The following is a 21422-nucleotide window of genomic DNA, read 5'->3' on the forward strand; positions in this document are numbered from 1 at the left end:
TGAAGAGTGCCTAGTCTCTCCTTTTCTGCTTGTATGCAAAGCAGCAACCAAGGCTGAAACCTGCTGGATTGGACCAAGAAGCTTGTAACTACGTGAATAGGCATATAGTCTTTGTGCTCAGTTTTAAAGGAATTTCTCCTTCCACTCTTCCCATTACAGGAGGGAGGGGGGGGGGGGGGGTTAGTTGGTAGAGCTGTACTCTGAACCCATCATGTTTTATTAGCAAGTTACAACTGCCTTCCAACATGTGTACCCCTACAAGGGTAATATGTAAATGGTTTTCCTTCAGTGAAGCTCAAATCATCCCCACGGCCCTACCATTTGGATGTCCCTGTGCTAGACTCAAGTAAGAGGTACAGGAAACATGCTTCCTTTTGCATATTCTCATGACTTTTATAACAGAGTTTATAACTTCAAGACAGTTGATAGATGTGACCGTACACACCTGGAGTGAGTCTCGTTTCTAAGCAGATGCTACGTATATTTTCTTAGTAGGAACAAATATTTTTCAAGTAATTTGAATTTTTTGTAGGTATACAGACCAGAGCCTGTTATTGTATTTATCACCTTAACCACTCAATTTTTAACTTCTGGTGAATGAGGGGTATCCTCCCATTCATTCCCCTTAACTACCTGTTACTACATTCTTACCAAGTTCAACAACAATTTCCATTTCATGCCGAGGAATAATTTTTATTATATAAAAGGCATTTTCTGTCTGTCTGTTCATCTGCTATGCATTTCCAGGATAAGAAAGCTATGGGTACAAAATTTTTATCATAGACTTCCCCCTCCCCTTTCAGGAAAGTTTTAGTCAAAATCCCGTTTTTTCGTGCATCCTCATTTTTTACAACTTTCAGAGTTAATAGCTGGAGTTATCAAATTTTTACCATAGACTCTCCTCCCCCTAGGAAGGTTTTAGCTAAAATCCAAAATTTGAGGGCTATTTCTAAGGGGATCTTAATCCCTCTTTTTCATACCCCCCTCAGTTTTTACAACTTCAGAATTGACATCTATGTTGGTGTTTCTGTGCATAGGTACAAACATGCTCCCTACAATATGGGGTCCATAAGGCACCCTAGTAATAAGGGCAACCAGGTAAGAAGAGGGTCGTAGCCTGCCTACCCCGACCATGATAGCAGGGAGGCACAGCCCCGTTTGGGTAGGGGGTCCTCGAGTTACGACGTTGATCCGTTCTTACGATGCGTCGTAACACGATTTTCAGCGTAAGTCGGAACATTGAAAAATACCACATGATTTAATGTAAATACCTATCAATAACAACGAGAGAACAATTCCTTACCTTTATTAGTTTGATTGGCTTGCACACTGGAGAGGAAGCTGCGGTGCTGGAGAGACTGGGGGAGGTTAGTGAAGAGAAAAAGAACCTCCAGAAGTTGCTGGAGATGCTGAGGCAGATGATTCTTGAGGTGAGGCAGAACATGACTAGTACTGGAGATGCTGAGGCAGGTGATTCTTGAGGTGAGGCAGAACATACTACTGGAGATGTTGGGGCAGGTGAGTCTTTAGGTGAGGCAGAACCTACAGAAGGTGCTGGAGATACTGGGGCAGGTGAGTCTGGGTTAGCAGAACATTCAGAAGGTGCTGGAGATTGTGGGGCAGGCGAGTCTGGATTAGCAGAGGCAGCTGAGGTAGAGGGTACAGGATCTCCTGCAGGCCTCTCTACCTTCTTAAAATACTGCTCCAGGTTAGTCTGAACAGAGAGCGACCTCTTTTCATCCAAGATCTCCTTGTAACACTGCATCAAATCCATGACGCCTCTGGAAACCCCTAGTGAACCTGTCCAAGTTGGGATCCTGAGCCTCAAAAGTTGACAACGCTTGCTGCAACTCTGCAAAACCTCTTATCAAGTCCTGCCTTGTGAAAGCCTTAGGCTCTGGGGTGGGTGCTTCTTCTTCTTCCTCTATTATCTGCTTCTCCAGTTGTATCAGGTCCTCAGCAGATAACTCTCGCCATGAGACTCCAGCAGCTCTGTAACATCATCAACCTCCATCTCCAAATTGATTTCCTTACTCAGGGCAACAACGTTCTTGACAACTAGCTGAACTGTGTCCTCAAACCCATGGAAATCATTCACAAATTGAGGACAAATTTTCTTCCAGACACCATTCATGTTTGTTTGCTTAACCTCCTCCAGGAATTAGCAATGTTCTTTACAGCATCAAGGATGTTGTAGGATTTCCAAAAGTCCTTCAGAGTCAAGTCCTTCTTGGTTTCAGTTGCCTGTAAAGCCATAGCAATTGTCCTTCGTAGGTAGTAGGCCTTGAACGAAGCAATCACTCCTTGGTCCATAGGCTGTAAAAGGGCCGTGGTATTAGGTGGAAGGTAAACCACCTTGACATTAGGGTTGAAGTCTCCCAGCTGGGCAGGGTGTCCAGGGCATTGTCCAGCACTAGCAACACCTTAAAGGGGATACCCTTGGAGGCGCAATACCGCTCCACACTTGGAACAAAATGGTTTACGAACCAGTCCTCAAACACTGCAAGTGTCACCCATGCCTTCTTGTTGGACTTCCAAATTACTGGTAGTTGACCCTTCCAAATGCCCTTGAGTGCCCTTGGATTTTCAGCCTGATACACCAACAAGGGCTTCAGTTTGAAGTCGCCAGCAGCATTACCCCCAAGAAGTAAAGTTAGCCTCTCCTTGCTGGCTTTATGACCGGGTGCTGACTTCTCCTCCTTGGCGATGTAAGTGCGGTTAGGCATACGTTTCCAAAACAAACCTGTCTCGTCTACGTTAAACACTTGCTGAGCAGAATAACCCCCCCTCCTTAATTATCTCAGACAACGCTTTAGGAAATTCACTCGCTGCTTTCTCATCCCCACTAGCAGCTTCACCTTGCAATTTAAGGTTATGGTAATTGGCCCGAGCCTTAAATCGCATAAACCAACCCCTACTAGCCACAAACTCTTCACTTTCACTTCCCTCCCCCTTTTCTTTTTTCAACGCTTCAAACAATCTTTTCGCCTTCTCCTGAATCACCTAAGGCTGACTGGGATACGCCGTTGATTTTGGTGGCTTTCCAACCAAAAGCACCAATAACCTTTCCATTTCAATTATTAGACCACTACGCTGCTTAGTTATCACTGTCGCTTTCATAGGAGCAGATCCTTTCACATGTTCAACGATGCGCTCTTTATCTTTGATAATGGTAGCAACGGTCGAACGGCTAAGGCCAAGCGAGCGGCCAATGTTTGTTGGCGTTTCTCCCTTCTCAGATTGCTTTATAATGTCCACTTTAATTTCCATGGTGATGGCCTTTCTTTTCTTCGATGCACTACCATCAGAAGAGTCCGCCTTGCGCTTGGGAGCCATAACAAAGAGCAAAAAGTTACAAAAACGATACAACACGAGGGAGAGAGAGGCAGTGTAAACAACCAAAATGGCGTATGGGCGAGGAATGAGCGTAGCGAAGCGACGCCGTCCTCTCCCCCACAAAGCGTATTCTTCCGCCGTGCGCCCGGAACTAGTTCGCGTTTGTTTACGTTGCTTACGACGCTAAACCGCGTAAGACGGAACGACGCAAAATATTATTTTTTATATTTTTATGGGGGCGCGTTCGTAACCACGAAACATCGTAAGTCGAGACCAGCGTAACCCGAGGACTTACTGTATTAGGGCCCTAAAGATCAGAGATAGGCCTATTGCATTCAAATATGGTATCATAGTTAACAAAGGGGGGTCTACTGTAACTGTAAGACACTTCGTCATAAAGTTTAATTGACCATCAGTATCAATAATAATGTCAAATCCATCCAAATAAGGAAATGGAGGGAAATATAGGCTGAAACAGTAAAAATTAATTATGAAAAAGTAGGAACTAATACAGTTCTGGGGAGCAAAGGCAGCAGCTCTATTTAGACTGGTGGTCACCCTTGGTTTGACCATTTTCTGCTGATAGGACTTGGGAGGTCAGGTATCTACAGCCAAGTGGATTCAGTTTTTATTATTGTAGAAAAGAAGGCAACACATTAAAGGGCACTCATAATGTGATGGGGTTATAGTGTACAAACTCGATTTTCAGATATTTTCAATTTTATTCCAAGGATGCCCAGTATGTAAGGAAATGAAACACCTTAGGAATATTAAACATTTAATAATTTATGTACATCTAATCCCACAGAATTAGAAACTGAAACTAACCTATTTTGATTATCATCTCACTTACAACCCACATTATAAACCCTAAAGGAGAATACTCCAAATTATAACAGTAAAGCACTCTTCATACATTATTACAAGCTATATCAAATCCAATGAAGTTGGTAGGCCATTTCTAAGTTAATACTGTAGCATCAAACTGTAAGAAAGCTAGAAATGTGTCAATCTGATGGTAAGTTGTGAGTAAAAGCTTTTAAACTTTAGTTAAACTGGCAGAAAATTAGATATATGAAACAACTGGACAAAGGATGTACTTAGCCTGTGGCATCAAAAAGGCTTGTTTGCTAACAGCTACAATATGAGCTTGTAGCTAATTTGTGCCTCTATACACAACAGTCTGTTGCCTAAAACTTTAAATGAATGACCTCTGTTCTAATGGAAAATATAAAAGAATGATAATGCAAAGGAGGCCAAGTTCCAGTGAAGAAATACTGACAAGGTTAACATGTTAGACATATTACGTTTCCATTAATTTTAAAACTTCTGACACCAGCTAAACACATCCATCCTTTACATCATCACTTAATGAGATGCTGGATAAAAACAATTCTACCATCTGGAACAATGGGGGATTACATACCAGAATGCAATTATAAAAAACTGAGGTATGCTTATGATCTATTATAAAAGGATTGATATTTTCCTGCAAGGCACAGTATGGCTTATGAAGTCATGAGTCAAAAACAAAAAGTTCAGATACTAAATGTATCAATAAAAATGGATTACTACTAGGAAGGATGAAAAGTTGAAAGCATATTTCTCTCAAATTTTCGCTGGGTAACTTTGCACAATTATCATGAAAATAAAATTCTACATTGACAAGAAAATGTTTCCCAAAATAGCAAGTGAATTGGATAATGTAAAATATAAAAAAAATAGACTTCAGAAGAAAAAATTGTCCAACACAGTAAGTGGGGAAGTAGCCAAGATATTTAACACTGACAAACTGCCTTCTTAATTCAAGAGGGAATTCACTTAGAACCAGCCTGTACCAATAAATACCCATCTTGATAGTCAAGTGGAAGACTTACAGAATATACTAAAAAAATGTGACAAAAATTGGTTGATAGAGGAGATGCACATAAAACAAATGTAAAAAGTATGCAAAATCTATGAGAGCTTTGTATAAAGGTCAATAACCTTATTAAAATTATTATAAAAGCAGAGGTTTTTAATAAAACTTAAGATTATGAGAGATACACAAGAAACAGTCAGAATTTAATAAACATTATGCAAAGATGCATGAATGAAAATTAATGAACAATGCTGAAAATACAGAACAAAAAAAATTTTGTAACACTGACCACCTGAAATGGGGTCTAACCCGACTTTCTTTGAAAAGCTGAAAATGCTTTCCTGTAAAAATGCGAAAAATACTTAAGAGGTATACTTCCAAGTTGGAACCAGCCCGAGAAGAGTCTACTTGAGACTCAGAGGTCTGGAAAAACTAACCCCTATTGATAATAATGCTCTAAGTCACTTGTCTGCACTCCTGAAGCTATGGTTAAAAAGGAATTGTCATAACTTTTCTTAGGAAAAGGATACAAAAAATTAAGAATAAAGAAAAAAAATTAAGAATAAAGAATAATGCCACTGATATGGGCTGACTGGAAGATGGATACTAAGGCACAGGTCTAGTAAAACAGGCTTCAATTTTGTGACAGGAATATTCATCAAATGTACAAATGACAGGATTGTCCACTATATGGTCACTTTTAAATTTAACTCTTGTCTTCGACTTTTAACTTGTAAACGGCAAATTACAAAGTTTATTCTCACAGGAAACCTTTAACATAATTGGACAGCATCAGTATTAAAAACCAGATGGCTACTAAAATTTGTGAGACCAGTATTGAATATACTGTTTTAACATAACATTGACAGTTAACACTGTCAGGAAGAAATTATAAGGTTATCAAAAACATTTTCTCTGTATATCACTTCTTTATAATTTCATGAACTGTCCCAAGTTTCTTTGATCTAACATAACAAACAGTATCTTCCTCTAAAGTTTCCAAAAATTCACTGTATACAAAGAGGTTGTTTTCCTCTTTTCCAAGATAAATAAAAATTGCATATGGGGGAATTATCCTAAGTACTTTCTATCAATTTAAACTGTCCAATAACTAACTGATAAAGACATTGCCACCAAATTCTGTCTTATATGTCAGGATGAAAAGATATTACATCAAAGCCAAAAATATGTAAGAGATATAAGGTACACAATCCAAATTCCTATGCAGATTGTTATCAAATACAAATAAAGGAGTAAATCCACACAATATTTTTTACATATCACAGTTATGCTTGGATGTTATATCATTTACCTTTAAAGTACAATCTTGACAACTCATAAACACTAAGTAGTTCATCCATATACTGTTACCAGCTTCATATTGTATATAACTATTTTTTAATACAAATACAAGAGTACGTATTGCAATGAAAATTGTGAATTACAAAATCACAGATGGCTTACTTATCACACGAATACTTCTCAGAGATCATGTATATGACTTCTTTGATTAAACTAAATTAAGACCAGTCCATGTAAAAGCTGCTTTAACATTGTCGTAATATGATAGCTCTTTGCTTTTTAATGTACAGATCTGTACTATTCACTAAATTTCATTTCTCAAAAAAGCCCGTAAGTTTGTCAGGTTCATTTCGACAAATTTCCCTTTCCTGAAACAATTTTTGATCCAAGTACAGAATAAATTAGATAAACATCTCTGTGTTATCACCTTGTATTATATTTCAATCCATTTATCTGCACACAAAGATGGTATAAAGTAACTTGTCTATACACCATGCTGAAACTCAAAAGGAAGGACTTGGCTAAATGTTCAAACACAACCCAATGTCTAAATGCTCATTTCTGGGAAAAATAGTCACTTTTGGGTTATTGAAACAAATATGTAACAAAACTGCAAAGTGAAGACTGAGTCTTCAAGAACAAATAGATTTAACCTTTTCTGAGCTAAATTTATAGACAAGATATTTAAAGAAAAACATTTTTCACAAATTTTTTTTTTATATTCAATCTGAGCTAAATTTATAGACAAAATATTTTAAGAAAATTTTTCACAAACATTTTTTTTTATATTCAATCTTTAAATTCAATACATAAGTTATTTCTGTAATAAAGATATATTTCCAAGACTGCTGTGATAACCAAATGCATTGATATGCTGAGTTTCTAGTGAATTTAACAAATATTTTTGCAGTCTTATTCACTAAATAATACCCATTCCCTAATTGCAAAGTTTTAATTTGTGATAAGGTTCCACCAATTACGTACAGGGTCAGGAAGTGGTATTGTATTGCATCAGGGTTACTCAGTTATGATTACTAATTAAAATTACCAAAAAGTTGAGTTCCTAATGAAATAAACTTAATTGCTGCCTGCACTTCTACTTATGTGCACTTATATCACTGCAAGCGGGTATATGTACTTATCTGCAAAAAGTGGTAAATGTAAATAGAGCTGTATTGTGCAGATGAATGTATGGAGCAAAGACTGAATGCTCTGAGGTGAGAGGGGGAAGATACAGATTGAATAACCTTTGCACATGCCAAGTATGTATGTATGCTGGTTGGTTTAAAGAGAATGTGTCCTGATTTCTTGACTGGTGTAGTGATGGTTAGGAGAAGGGAAGAGGTAAATCATATGCTTTTGGTGTGGAATTGGCTATCTTGGGCTTTGAGGATTTATTAAACCCATTAGAAGGAGGTCACCAAGCCAAACATGACAGTAATACAATAAAGTTGTTTAATATAATTCCAAGATGGCTTACTGCTTTCCTCAGTGTAAAACTACAGCAAATATAACTACTACTATTCTTAACTTGTAAAATGTTTTTGACTAACCAGCTGTTACTCCTCCTATTTTCTACTTTACAACGGTTTTTGTTGATGCAGAAAAATAAAATTCAGCTATCATCACTTTATGCAACTTAAACACTGATCAGCAAAAATGATTTAAAAAATTATATTGAAAAATCATATTGAAAAACTAAAGTGCAAAAGCACATAAAAATGAATGTTACAATATAAAAAAATTATAGTTTTTCTAAGGTCAACAATTTTTAAAATAGTATAGCCTTATTTACCTGCCATGTAGTGCCCATAGTACCAGCATTCCTCTGCTTGGCAGCTCTGGTACATGGCAGTTTCTTCAAATTGTTTTTTTATATAATTATATTATTCATGTCTCATTTGCTCTGAATTAGTGACAATTTTATTTGTTTACATGGCTATAAGAAAGTTCCTACTGCTAGTGCTAGTACTCTTGCTATTAAACATCATGCTGTATTGTTGGAAGCTAATGTGCTTATGATGAAACACCATGAAAAGGGGACCACCATAGCTCATACTTTTGGCTTGTCGTATAATTGTTAAATATTTTAACGAGACCACTGAGCTTCATATTTATTTGTCATAGGGCTGGCCCTTAGGATTTGTCTGTGTTATTGATAAGGCTTAGATTTTATTTGTTAAATTACAGCTCTTTTAACAGGGTTATAATTGGGCTCATTGGAAATGATGGAAATTGACAAAATAAATAAGCCTATGTTGATTATCTTTTGGATGCTCAGAAATAAAATGTTTTAACTGTTTGTGTTGCTCTACAGTCCATGTTTAAATGGGGTTGGATCATATGAAATATTCATGTCAAACAAGAGTGACCTATTCACTCAAAGATATGTCAAAACAAATTATGTGCATGTCTGTCCTTTTGATTCGATGAATTCCATATTCCAACACTGGGCTAATTTTAATTTGCTACTGTCATGTTCATTGTTTCATATATTCTGCCACTTGCCACAGCAGTTGCAGCTTTGGCTGCTTTATCAGCTTTTTCATTTCATTTAATGCCAACATAGGCAGGAATCTACCATATTTTTACATTTTTACCATCTTTCCATGATGTAAATTTCTGCAAAGGCATATCTTCAAGAATTTAAATGGCAGATCACATGGCACATAATTCTGCTGTTAGAAGCATTATTAAGCAAGGAAAAATATGTTTAGTTGGGTGGTATGGCTGCAAATCCCATGCTTGGTGGAGATTTGGACCCATCAGTGTTTCATGCTTAGTATGAACATTTACCTCTCTCATATGTTATAAAACATATTCATGATTCTCTCGGGTAAATGCATAGTTTTATTTATGATAAATATTTTCTACACATAGTCCAAGGTGGAGGTAATTCTCTTACTGGAGCATATTTATCCATTATTGTTATTTGTTGACTCAAGCAGTCTACTGGGTCTATTATGAAAGGTGGTGAATGACTGTTTATAAATACATCTTTGATCTAAAGTACTCAGTTGGTAAATCACTTGTATTTTCACTGTGCTATGCGTTACTATCAGGTCACAATGAAGTGGGACATGACTTTTGACTTGGACAGAGGAGGTTGGGAGAAATGTAAAAGCTCCAGTGTATATTCTGAGTCCGTCATGATAAATTTGTTTTAAACTTTTTAAAGTTGGAGCCGATGCTGAACTGTATATCTAAAATCTAGTATTGGATGGACCTAACACTTACTTTGTATAGGCAATGTGGTTTGCCTGTTACCTCCCAGATTGTTTTATAATATTTCTTATATCAAATTTAATGCATTTTTTCACTTGTCCTTTATATGGGCATATGGCCCTTGCACTTTAGGCGTGACAAAAATTATGCCTAATAAATTTGCTGTTCGACTTTTGGGTATATGATGTCTAATTTTTAGGGGATTTCTTAATTTTTTTTTCCTGCTTTATATTTTTAAACAATATAAATGGTATGAACTTTTCTATAGAAACCAATCGAGGAGGTCCTTGATGTTGTGTACAGTATACTATAGTAAATTTATTGATTGTTCATAAGGCAAAGATTTTATAAAGCCTACACTAAAGATGCTGTTCTAGCATCCATTAAAATTTTAAATTTCTTGAAGGACAACAAAAATGTAAAAACTATCAAATGTCTTTTCATATTAATGACAATCATGGATTCTTAAGGTTTATTGGGTGTCTAGGCTATTTCAGAGAGGATTGATTGGACTGAAATAAATTTTTTATGTATGCCATGACTCTTTGAACATCATAATGTAAAGCAAGGTGTTTGTTGTCATGAAACAAATTGGATTTCTGAAAAGCCCTGAAATTACAAGTATGGATCAATTCATTGGCAAGGTTGTTGGCTGCAATTCCTGTTTCCTACTTTGTAGCTGACAAAGTAAAGTGGAAATACTTATGCATTTACAATACCACTTACCTTCAATATAACATATACAGTAGAAGAAATAAAAATGAATGAGAACTTATGCATTCTTGACGGTGAAATTGCTGTTTGTAACTCAAGTAAAAATTTTATTCCAGTGACATTAATTTTGTGCCCTGATATAACAGTAGATGAATGGCAGTGTGAAAATTGTTCCTTATGCAAAAGGAGTCTATATCTATGAATGTCATGACAAAAAATGTCCAATAACAAAATCAAACTCTCTTGTCCTATCAATTCTTTAGCAATCACTAGGTTGAAATTTCCCCAAAACTGAAAGGAATGCACATATATAAAATATTGCACCAGGAATTGACATGCAAAGGAAACATACTGTAAGTTTAGTATAGTTTTAACATCATTGCACTCACTTCCTTACTGGGATAAATTTACCTAGGCAACATGTAGTATCTAACATTTGTGGTAAAGCTGCTCAATACTTTCGTATGAACATTCACTATATATAGACAAATAAACTTTGAAATAAAAATTTCTAAAAACAAATCCTCAACAAGAATATATAATCATCCCAAGACAATCTGGGAACTACATTGGCTAAATTTATACACAGCCAGGAGGACTTTCAACCTCCATACTGAATTGAGAAAAAATAAATCTAGTCTCTACTTCAAATAATTCCATACATACAATTACGTATTTGTAAGCAAGGCCAAATCACAGTTTAAGTACTTAAAAGTATAGGGAATGTAAGAAAATATTCTATCACATACTAATGCAAACCACTTTTCTGAGAAAAAATACCAAAGCCACATGCCAAAATGCAAATGAAAATATATCAGTACTTACTAAGTTAATTTTAACAATGTTTCAAACTCATTTCCCATGAATATTAGTAAGACATTCACAAGGAAGACCATCTTCAGAAGGACAACTGGTTGATGAGAGATACAATATGATCTCTTGAGAAAGCCTGTGTCTCCGTGGAGAACGGTGGGAAGAGGAGAGGTTTGCCTTTATACCAGGAAGTCACGTTGACTTTCCTATACCATACTCTTCGTTTAACCGTGTCAAATCCCTGCAAAAGTAGAAAAAAAAAATATCCTTACTTTCCCAAACTTTCAACATAACATAGTTACAACATTAGCATTTTCAATTACAAGTTGGATGTACATATTTCGCACCACAAAACACTACAGAAATACACATACAATATATTTTTATACATTCAACTTACCCGTCAGATATATACATAGCTATTACTCCGTCGTCCCCGACAGAAATTCGAATTTCGCGGCACACGCGGCAGGTAGGTCAGGTGATCTACCCCCCCGCCGCTGGGTGGCGGGAATAGGAACCATACCAGTTTTCTAATTCATATTTTTTCTGTCGCTTGGAATGTAAACAACGTTTGCAGTTCCTCCTGATGGATTTTCGTGTTTCATCGCCATCGATCGTCTGGGCTAACTTTTACAGGGAAGTAATGGATCTTTGGTTCGGCATACGCTTTTGTTAACTTTTGATAATATGACTTCGAAAATTTCGAAGATTAGTGACGTGTAACTACCGAAGTTTTCGGTAGCATCATCACCTTTCCACGAAAGTGAATTACTTATACTTTCATGAAAGGGAATTACTTATATTTATTCATTAATACAAATAAGTGTTAGATTTGATTGAGAAATTTATATCTTTCTTCCTAGTTGGGGAAGTCAGAAAAGTAACTATCCTTTAGAAGCTTTATTAGCTCTTGTGTTAACGAGCAATTATAGTAGTAACAGTACTAGTAGTTGTTGCATCCTCATCACCTTCTTACTCCGCAGAATCTACAATATCATATTTGCAAATTGTAGACTTTGGATATAGTTCAAATGCGAATTCTTAGAACGTAAGAAGTGAATATAGTGTTCCCCCATTACAATGGAGGGTGCGTCTGATCGGCTCTGTCTCGCTCTCAGGTCTAGACCTCTTCCAAGCTCACAAGCCCAGAGGAGAAGGAATGTCGAAAACCGTAAGGAGGTTTCAGAGAATCCCCACCGGTCAGGCGTCCCCTCGGCAGGTTCTGTAGATCGTCCAGACTGCCAGGGATAGCCATTGGAAAGGCATCCTAAAACAGTGTTTCTCCCTTTTTATGCCTACTGTTCCATGATGGATAGGAGAACTTCGAATGAATGAATTATACGAAGATCCTCGTATAATGCCTTCTGGTAGAATTATTCAAAATGAGAATGACTTTAATCGATCCACCTTTCGATTCAGGCGACGATTTAGCGCCTTCTAATATTTAGAGATCATTCGATAACATTTGTGATAGTCATTGTTCGAACATTTTTTCGCAACTAGACGAGAACGCTATCCCATGGGGGTATGAAATTGTTATTTCAACATAAGATTCCCCATCGGTGCATTTTTAGATATAGATCTATTCTGATTAGAACGATTTAGATTATTTGTCAATCGAATGAATTATATGGATCTCGTTGAGTGATAAAGCATATATGTATGACTTTTAAGCTTCTAGCTCCTACCGTGCTTAGGACAAATCGCCTTAGGCTACGGTATGGCAAGGCATACTCACATACCGAAATTTATGCTATAATGGTCAAGTGAAATCCTTACAAAATTTCCTAAATTAATACGGTTTACCTTAATGTAACAGTATTATAGAGTATTCTATTACGCTAGAGTATGAGTTCTATGATGCTTTCGTGTCTTCGAGAAGTGATCGGAGAAGCATATCTTTATTGGTGAATTGAGAGTAGGATAGAAACATTTTTCTTCGTGTTAGAAGAGGTTTCCATGAATTACCAGTACCCTTCTAGGACTTTCCTAGGAAGAAATTGTTTAAAAGGATTGTTTAGACGACACCTATTTAGTTTCTAGACTTGTCGAAGTCTCGTTCGCTTAATTATGCTTATATAAAACTTCCTGAAGCTCGATAAAAATTTTATAAAATTCCTTTATTTTAATGAGTAACTGGCAACTCTGGAAATGGAAGGCCAGTCGGCTTTCGAAGACTGCTTTCGCTTTGAATTGAGAGAGAGACCAGCGGCAGTACCATGTTGTTCTCAGTCGTGAGCGGTCGGTTACAGCTCTCTCTCTCCTGCGGAATGGGATAACTAACCGTATCTCTTCCCTACAATCGTGGTCTTAGCCTCGGATTGAGGGAATACTGAAGCTGTCATAAATAAATATTGTCTGCCTTTTGTTAGGAAGCTTTCAATAAGAAAGATATTACAACCTTTCAATGCTGTTTACCGTAGATAACATGATTAAAGGATTCTAATGCAGCAGAACATTATATTATTTAATGCACTCATACATACGAAAGCATGTCTTATTAGAGTACATACTTAGTGAGAAGAGAGATGTAATAGAGATTCACTTCAAGACTACGCTATGGTTAAGTCTTTCGAGAAACGACACAACCGTATTTAGAATCGGATATTGCGCAGAAGTTGTATGAGTCGAATGGGAAACATTCTTTTAGTGGGAAATGTTTTCCCTGAATGGATTATACTACATATATAATAGTTTATCATAATAAGAACGGAATTAACATATGAAAGGATGTCGGGTACCATAAAGACACAGATGTTCTGGCACATAACATAAAGATAATTAGTAGGAGGCGCCAGCCTGGTGCAATAAGCGAAGAGCACCAGCCAAAATATTTCTCGTTCAGGAAAAAAAAAGGGGGGGGGGGATACGGAAGAATTAACCGAGGAAAGAATAATTCCCCTTCCGATATACTCGAATTAGAGGAAAATTGAGAAGAAAAATCCAACTATGTAAGTACTGTAAAATTATAGGATTCTTACAGCACCTCTTCTTATTTTGATATCGAGATTTCCTGACCACGGTTGCAAGTAATGGGCCAGAAGCGTGACGCCTCCCAGGAGCGAGGCGCGAGACGCCAGCCAAAAGCGTGACGCCTCCCAGGAGCGAGGCGCCAGGCAAGCGCGAGGACGCTGCGAGGCGCGAGACGCCAGCCAAAAGCGTGACGCCTCCCAGGAACGAGGCGCCAGGCAAGCGCGAGGACGCTGCAAGGCGCGAGACGCCAGCCAGAAGCGTGACGCCTCCCAGGAGCGAGGCACCAGGCAAGCGCGAGGACGCTGCGAGGCGCGAGACGCCAGCCAGAAGCGTGACGCCAGCCAGAAGCGTGACGCCTCCCAGGAGCGAGGCGCCAACCAGGCGCAAGACATCAGGATCTCCAATTTCTCAGTATTTGGAGATAGACTTTCCATGAGTTTCCTCTTTGAGAACTGACACAAGATCAGTTTTTTCCTGACAGGGACACAAGTTATCGCACAGGCGGCCGTGGCCCTTGTCAGGATTAACTGAAATTGCGGAAGTCTCTAACAAGAACAGACTTCTCATGTCAGGTGATATAGTGGTCGCGTGAGCGACTTCTTTCCTGGCAAGAGGAGTTGTTTTGGGAGAAACTTTCTTTGCCAGATCAACCCTCTACTGACAATTATTCTAGATATCGCACAGGCGAACGTAGTACGTGTCAGGATAAGTGGGTTCCTCTGCTTTATAGACCTTTACATGGTGAAGAGAACCGATATCTTTAGAAGTCTCTCGCTTTCCTCAACCTTATGAGACAAGTGATAGAAAATATATCGGACTCATAAGTTAATCTGGGTGCAGGTTTTAGAAAGACCTTGGCAACCCCTTTTTTATTGCACGTTTCGGCCAGTCCCTTGAACCATGCAGCTCCTCTTTCTCCTCTTTCATTGTTATTAACAGGATGTTATATTATCCTACTCCTATGTAAACATATAACAAGGGAGACCTTGTAATGTTTTGGTACTGGAAAAGACTCGTAAGAGCTCTCAGTATTGGGTGAGAGGCTTTTTTCAAGTATTTGAACCGTACATTACGGCCTGATGTCCTAGGATAGGAATCTTGAATGATTCTCCTCGATCCTGGATCATTTATTAGGAGAATAGGATAATAATAATGTTGTTGTTTTGCTGAATAACGATGATAGAATTTTCCATTCTCTCGTTGCCCAGGCACGAGGACGGGAAGAAAGAATATAAGAGAGAGGTAGCAATCTACACCATCTTTATTTTATAGAAAGGGGAATAAAATTTAGTCTTTTTCCCCTAAAATATAAACTCTTTACAGAATGTAAGACAAAGGGCGTCAAAGAAAGAGAGGATAATACGTTATGCCTCATTTTAGACTTAGAGAGGTTGGATTCACAGAGGTCACATTCTTCTCACAGCAAGTTTTGGAAGTCTTTTCCAAGACAGTCTGAATATTCTTTCAGCATCTATTTTAAATGGACCTTAACAACCTCTCCACTCTGAGTCTGTCTGCGTGCAGACTGACAGAAGTGGACATGAATGAGAGGATGTTTCAAGGTAAATGACAGTAGTCATGAATAAGATATTTGATTACTGCAGATCGTGCTAGAGGGAATGAGGAAACTGTCCTCTTCCGATACCTCTGTGAACCACATAGCGGTTTTTTCTTCCCTTTCAGAGGGAAGAATCACCTTTGTATATTTCTGCTATCAAAGAACGCAGTAAAAGGCTATACTCTGTCTCTATAAAGGGAATTGGAGATAGCAGAGCATTAAGATCTTCGGGATCTTATACAATACCTCTATACGACAAGACTAGGAGATCTTATAATTACAATGGGATCCTATTTGGGCCTCGGATTCCGTGTTCTGACAAGATGGAACTGCTCCTCATCAATGTTTCTCTTGGTACTAAACGACCAAAAGGACGAGTGAAATTTTGGGCTTGGAATCTGGAATCAAATTCTAGAAAGACTAGGCAATGGGTTCCTGCCAGCATGGTATGTTTGGCGAAAGAACTAAAACCTTTTATTCCTGGATCAACGCTTTCAGATAAAGGATTCGTTGGCCAGGCAATCTATTTACGTTCTCATCTACAAAAGAAGATAAGGTTTAAACGTTTGCTGACAGAGTCTTTGGAATACGATGAGGGCTTAAAAAACCACTTCCCAGAAGGTTCGAAGAGATATTTAAAGAGCTAGAAATCAGGAATCCTCCCAATTTCAGCTCAGAATCTCCTTAGACTTCCAGGCTCTTTCCCTGCCTTCGTGCAAGGATAGGGAAGATTTTGCAACGAGAACTCATCAACATGTAGGAAGAGTGCTCGTTAGCAACGGAAGTATCAAGTATGATCCTCCTCGGAGGAAGACTGGTCTCTCTGACTATTAGATTTCCTATCGTCTACTGGATGTAGCTGACTAAAATTACCTCCCCTTGTTACGGAGGCCATAAGCTCAAAGTGAAAGAATTTCTTACACCCTTTTCCATTCTCCTGATAAACGATTGTGGATGTTCAGACTTTCGGACAATGTAGCGCCAATCAGGCGCCAAATGCCAAACAGGCGTAAAGACGCCAAAGCAAGACAGTCCAAATAAACACTGTCATTGTCTGATGAGAAGGAGTAGGCCTCCAATCTGGCGCAGATGCGCTAGAGGCGAATAAATCAGGCAAATAGTGTCCGAGGTGGACATCGCCAGTTTTCATCGAGACTCTTAACAAGCTCAAATCTCCAGCAAGTGGGGAGAAGTCAGCCAGGCGCGAGGAGCCAGCCAGACGCGAGGCGCCAGGCAAGCGAAGCGCCAGCCAGGCGCGAGGCGACAAGCCAGGCGCGAGACGCCAGGCAGGCGTGAGGCGCCAGACTGGCGCGAGGCACCAGGCAGGCGCAAAGCGCCAGCCAGGCGCAAGCCAGGCTCTGGGCTTCATCCAGAAGAGATCTATTTCAAAGAAAGCCCTGGTCTTCTTTGGAACAGTGGAATCTCTAAAGCACTTCTTGAGTAACTTGATGATTCCTTCAAACAGCTAAGAATTAAAAGCACTTGAAGTGCGGGCTTTTAACAATTCTTTTTCTTTCCATAACAATATGTCATGAGAGACATATTAGCTGTAATAACGGGAGATGCAACTCTGTGTTGACTTTTCTTTGCACGAAGGAGATCAAGTGGGCCTATGAGAGATCCTTCTCTCTTTGTTATACGTGTCCACGGATGCGTTGCTGGGATAGGGAGACGACACTGATCCTTAACTAGTGAATTAAAAATTTTATTTTTTTATTTATTTATTTATTTTTTTTTTAACATAAGTGTATTATTTTCTGGGGTTATTTGAAATGAGTTTGGGGATAGCTCTTTTCAAATTAAGCACAAACCCTCGTGTTAGGATCAGGTGATCGGGATCGGTGTTGTGCTCCTTAAATTATGCCAATAGGCATTGGTGTATTGTCATGTAAGTGGATAAGACCCCATTGACAAATGACCACTAGATTCTGTCAAGTAAGTGGATAAGACCCCATTGACAGATCTACAAGAACTCTTAGCCATAGGTCACATCCTCACTGAGGCTCTTGAGACGAAGCAGACTACTAGCAATAGCTAGGAAGTCGACCCTTCGTCTAAACACATAGGAACCAAGGTTTTATTTATTTATTACCTACAACGTATGTTGTTTACCTGTATATTCAGTAATAGCTGTCTTTTACCCTCCACCAATGGTGTGAATCAGCTATGTATATATCTGACGGGTAAGTTGAATGTATAAAAATGATATTGTTATGATACAATAAAGTTTTATACATACTTACCTGGCAGATATATACAATTAAATGGCCCACCCAGCCTCCCCTCAGGAGACAGCTGGAAGAAAAAATATGAATTAGAAAACGGGTATGGTTCCTATTTCCCGCCACCCAGCGGCGGGGGGGTAGATCACCTGACCTACCTGCCGCGTGTGCCGCGAAATTCGAATTTCTGTCGGGGACGACTGAGTAATAGCTATGTATATATCTGCCAGGTAAGTATGTATAAAACTTTATTGTATCATAACAATATCATTTTTTGTACACTGGGTCTGGGTTATTATTTGGATTAATGTGATATAATTTGTATAAATGAAATGTCAAGACCATGAGCTCAACAGTAATTTTATGATAGTTTGCATGTCCTGACAAATGTTTCCAATGTTTCCTAAAGTGTTCTTCAGCCTAGTTGCATTGCTTTCTGTTTTATACTTTTCATCTGTCACTTGTCTTGCTTCATTTTCACCCTCCAATCAAGAATAATTTCTACATACCAATTCTATATTTAAAAATGTATCCAAGGCATCTGGTAATACACAAACTCTTGGCAGCTTCTTTTACTGGTGTTGTAATATCTTGTAAGAACAGTCAACCTAGTCCTTAATACCTAATTGAAACAGGGACTTCCCTCACCAAGGGGCATTTGTGGGGTCACCTAATGCACCATCAACCAAGGTACTGCTGGTAAAATGATTTTTTATCTCTTAAGCACTAAGCTTACAAAGTATAGTCGACCCCCAGGATTCATGGAGGATCGGATATGTACCACAACCCGCTGTGAATAACTAAAATCCTTGAATACTTGACACCCCTTTAAAAAGGCTTAAAACTAAAAATGCTTATAGTACCTGACTGTTTTAATAGTTTTATCACAAAAAATGTATTTAGTCATGAAAATACAGTAATTACTGACTACTATTTCTCTTTGAGAAATTCCGCAAATAGGCGAATTTTCCATGAATAATGTGGATATACATTCCACAGAAAAAATCCATGAATAGGTGAAGTTGTGAAAACAGAAACACAAATAGGCTGGGTTCACTATGCATGTACACTCTTGAAACAAAAATCTTTTATTTCTAGGTCTTCAATTCAATTATGCTTATAAAACTGGTGACCTACAAGTTGGCAGGAAACTGGTGACCTACAAGTTGGCAGGAGTTCCAATGATTTACGAACTAGATTCATAGAACTATTTCCTTTCATGATCCTCTGCAATACAACTGATGTTGATTAATGATATTTGGCCATTCTCTACCAGATCTATTTCAATGAAACTTCCCACAGTGCCTTCAATACCAGATTGTCACATTTTCCAGCATCTGAGGTTTCCAAAACTTTTTCACCTCAGCTGCCCCAGTCTCGCCTGCCTTAATGTTTTTTTGATGAAGAGCCATCCGGACAACAGGACTAGACTTCCCAAGATTGTACTTTCTTCATCCTCTAAGAAGTCTCAAGGATATGGGAGATTGTCTTTCAGCTAAAGGGGAGCAAGCAAAAGTTTTTGCCTTTCCTCCCTCGTGCTTAGTTTGTGGGAGGTATTTATCGTACATCTCTGGGAAAGCTACATACTTCCTTGGGAGTTGCTGCCCCCTCCCAAGGGGACTTCTCTAGCCTCATCCACCCTTCTGGACATTCTGTGTTCTTGTTGGTGAAGATAATGGTTTTGTCGGTAGAACTAATCACCTTGTTAAGGAACTTTTCAAAGTTTTTAGCTTTCTTGACTGGACATGGGAGCACTGGCTAGGAAGACTGAATCCTTCCAAGACTTGTCAAAAGACACCACCTCGGACTAGCTACGATAATTGTCTTGGAGTAGAATGTGTCCAAGGATCCCACCTCTATTCAATGTGGGATTAAGCTGTGTAATTACTTTGAAAGTTGCTGATATGAAAATTACATTTTCACAATAAAATTGTTTCATATATACTTAACAAGTAATAACAGAATTGGAGCCCACCCACCTTCCCTCTTATGGACAAAAGTGTACAAACAAAATTGAACTTACCTGCCAAGCTGTTTCCCACAGATAAAAGCAAGGAATCTTGTGATATCTGGCAACGCATGCGTAGATCGGGTGAAGAGTGGTCAAGGGCCACTCACCTACGCCACTGCGTCAGTCTTTTCTTCAACTACCTGGGTGAGAGTTGTTTAACCTCTATTGGCCTTTACCCGATTCTTTGCCAGTTTCAATTGTTTAGTGCGTCCGCGTGTTTGACTGATATAGTTTCTCCTGCTCCTTCTCGGCCTCGTCAATGTGTGTGCCCCGGAATTCTAGGTTTTCCATGTTCCTGTTATTTGGCTTCAGCGGCAACTGATCCCCACACGTGTAGCAGGTGCCGTTCTAATTTTTGTACTATAATGAATCCTTGCACGGAATGCCGGGCATGGCCTAAGAGCAGTGGAAGTCGTTTTATAGCAAGAGAGAATCGGAGGGTTTCGACTCTTCCTTCATGGGAAGGTTTTTGCCTCTTCCCGATGCTTCGTCTCCTGCAGTATTCATCCCCCGTAGTAGCGTTGTTCCTGTGTCTCCTTCCATTTCTTCCACTGATTCGTCACTGGAAGTATCGGGGGGCCACCAGGCTGTTTGTATTGTCGCCCCTTCTTCTTTGGGAGTTTATTTGATTCCTGGGAAGGGGGAGGATTTTTCATCATTCTCATTTATTCCAGAGTCGGAGGCGTCCAAGATGGCGGCGATTTGGAAAACGCTCGGGCTAGGGGGTCCCCCATCCTTGGAGGGGTTGGTAGCGCACTTTATGGAGGCTCGCTAGCCCCCTCCTCAGGCTGGCCAAGCCATCCCCCCCCCTCCTCCCAGCCTCGTCTTCGTGGGTAGCCAAGGTTAACCATCTTGTATTACTCCGCCAGTGGTTGATGCTGCTTCTTCGGGTTGGAAGGAAGCCGTGGCGTCACAGGATCTGTTGTTGTGTATTCCTCCACCAGGGGCGTCTAATTCCCCTTCACACCGAGGGGAAGCAGTGACGTCATCAACACTTTTGACGTCACTCCCAGTCGTCTCCTCTGCACTGCCTCTCTCAGCCGTGACGTCATCCCTGCCACCTGGTTCGCTATATGTCATCAGAGCCTTCTCTTGCGAAGAGTGCATAAGAAGCCAGTGCTGGTTTCCTCTCCCTCTTCCCCCTCTACGCCACGTCGGCGTATCAAGCATTGGAAGGCAACCTCCCCCGTCCGTGCAAATCGCGAGCGTGTTGTAACCTCACCTGTCGGTGCTCATGATGCAAGTGCTCCTTCTTCTCCAAGGCCTATTCGTCGCCGTAAGGATCTCAAGGTGCCTGTCAAGAGGTCGAAGGTGGTGAGCGCGGAGTTGGTGCAGCAGGAGTGTTTGCCTGCCCCTCTCACTGGTGTTTCCAAGGGTTCGACTCTGGGGATTCCTCTCCAACTC

At 39.4% G+C, this 21422-nt stretch overlaps 1 protein-coding gene across 1 annotated transcript in view; it reads right to left on the reverse strand.

The window, feature by feature from the left end:
• Positions 1 to 4101: 4101 nt before the first annotated feature.
• LOC135213020 (peroxisomal targeting signal 1 receptor-like) overlaps positions 4102 to 21422 on the reverse strand; it is a gene marked incomplete in the record, with an annotated part of 149154 nt that continues 131833 nt past the window's right edge. The window contains 1 exon segment of the mRNA XM_064246826.1: positions 4102 to 11492. Coding sequence (XP_064102896.1) covers positions 11444 to 11492 — 49 coding nt within the window.

Source organism: Macrobrachium nipponense, chromosome 42 (genome assembly GCF_015104395.2).
Source record: "Macrobrachium nipponense isolate FS-2020 chromosome 42, ASM1510439v2, whole genome shotgun sequence".
Classification (NCBI taxonomy): domain Eukaryota; kingdom Metazoa; phylum Arthropoda; class Malacostraca; order Decapoda; family Palaemonidae; genus Macrobrachium; species Macrobrachium nipponense.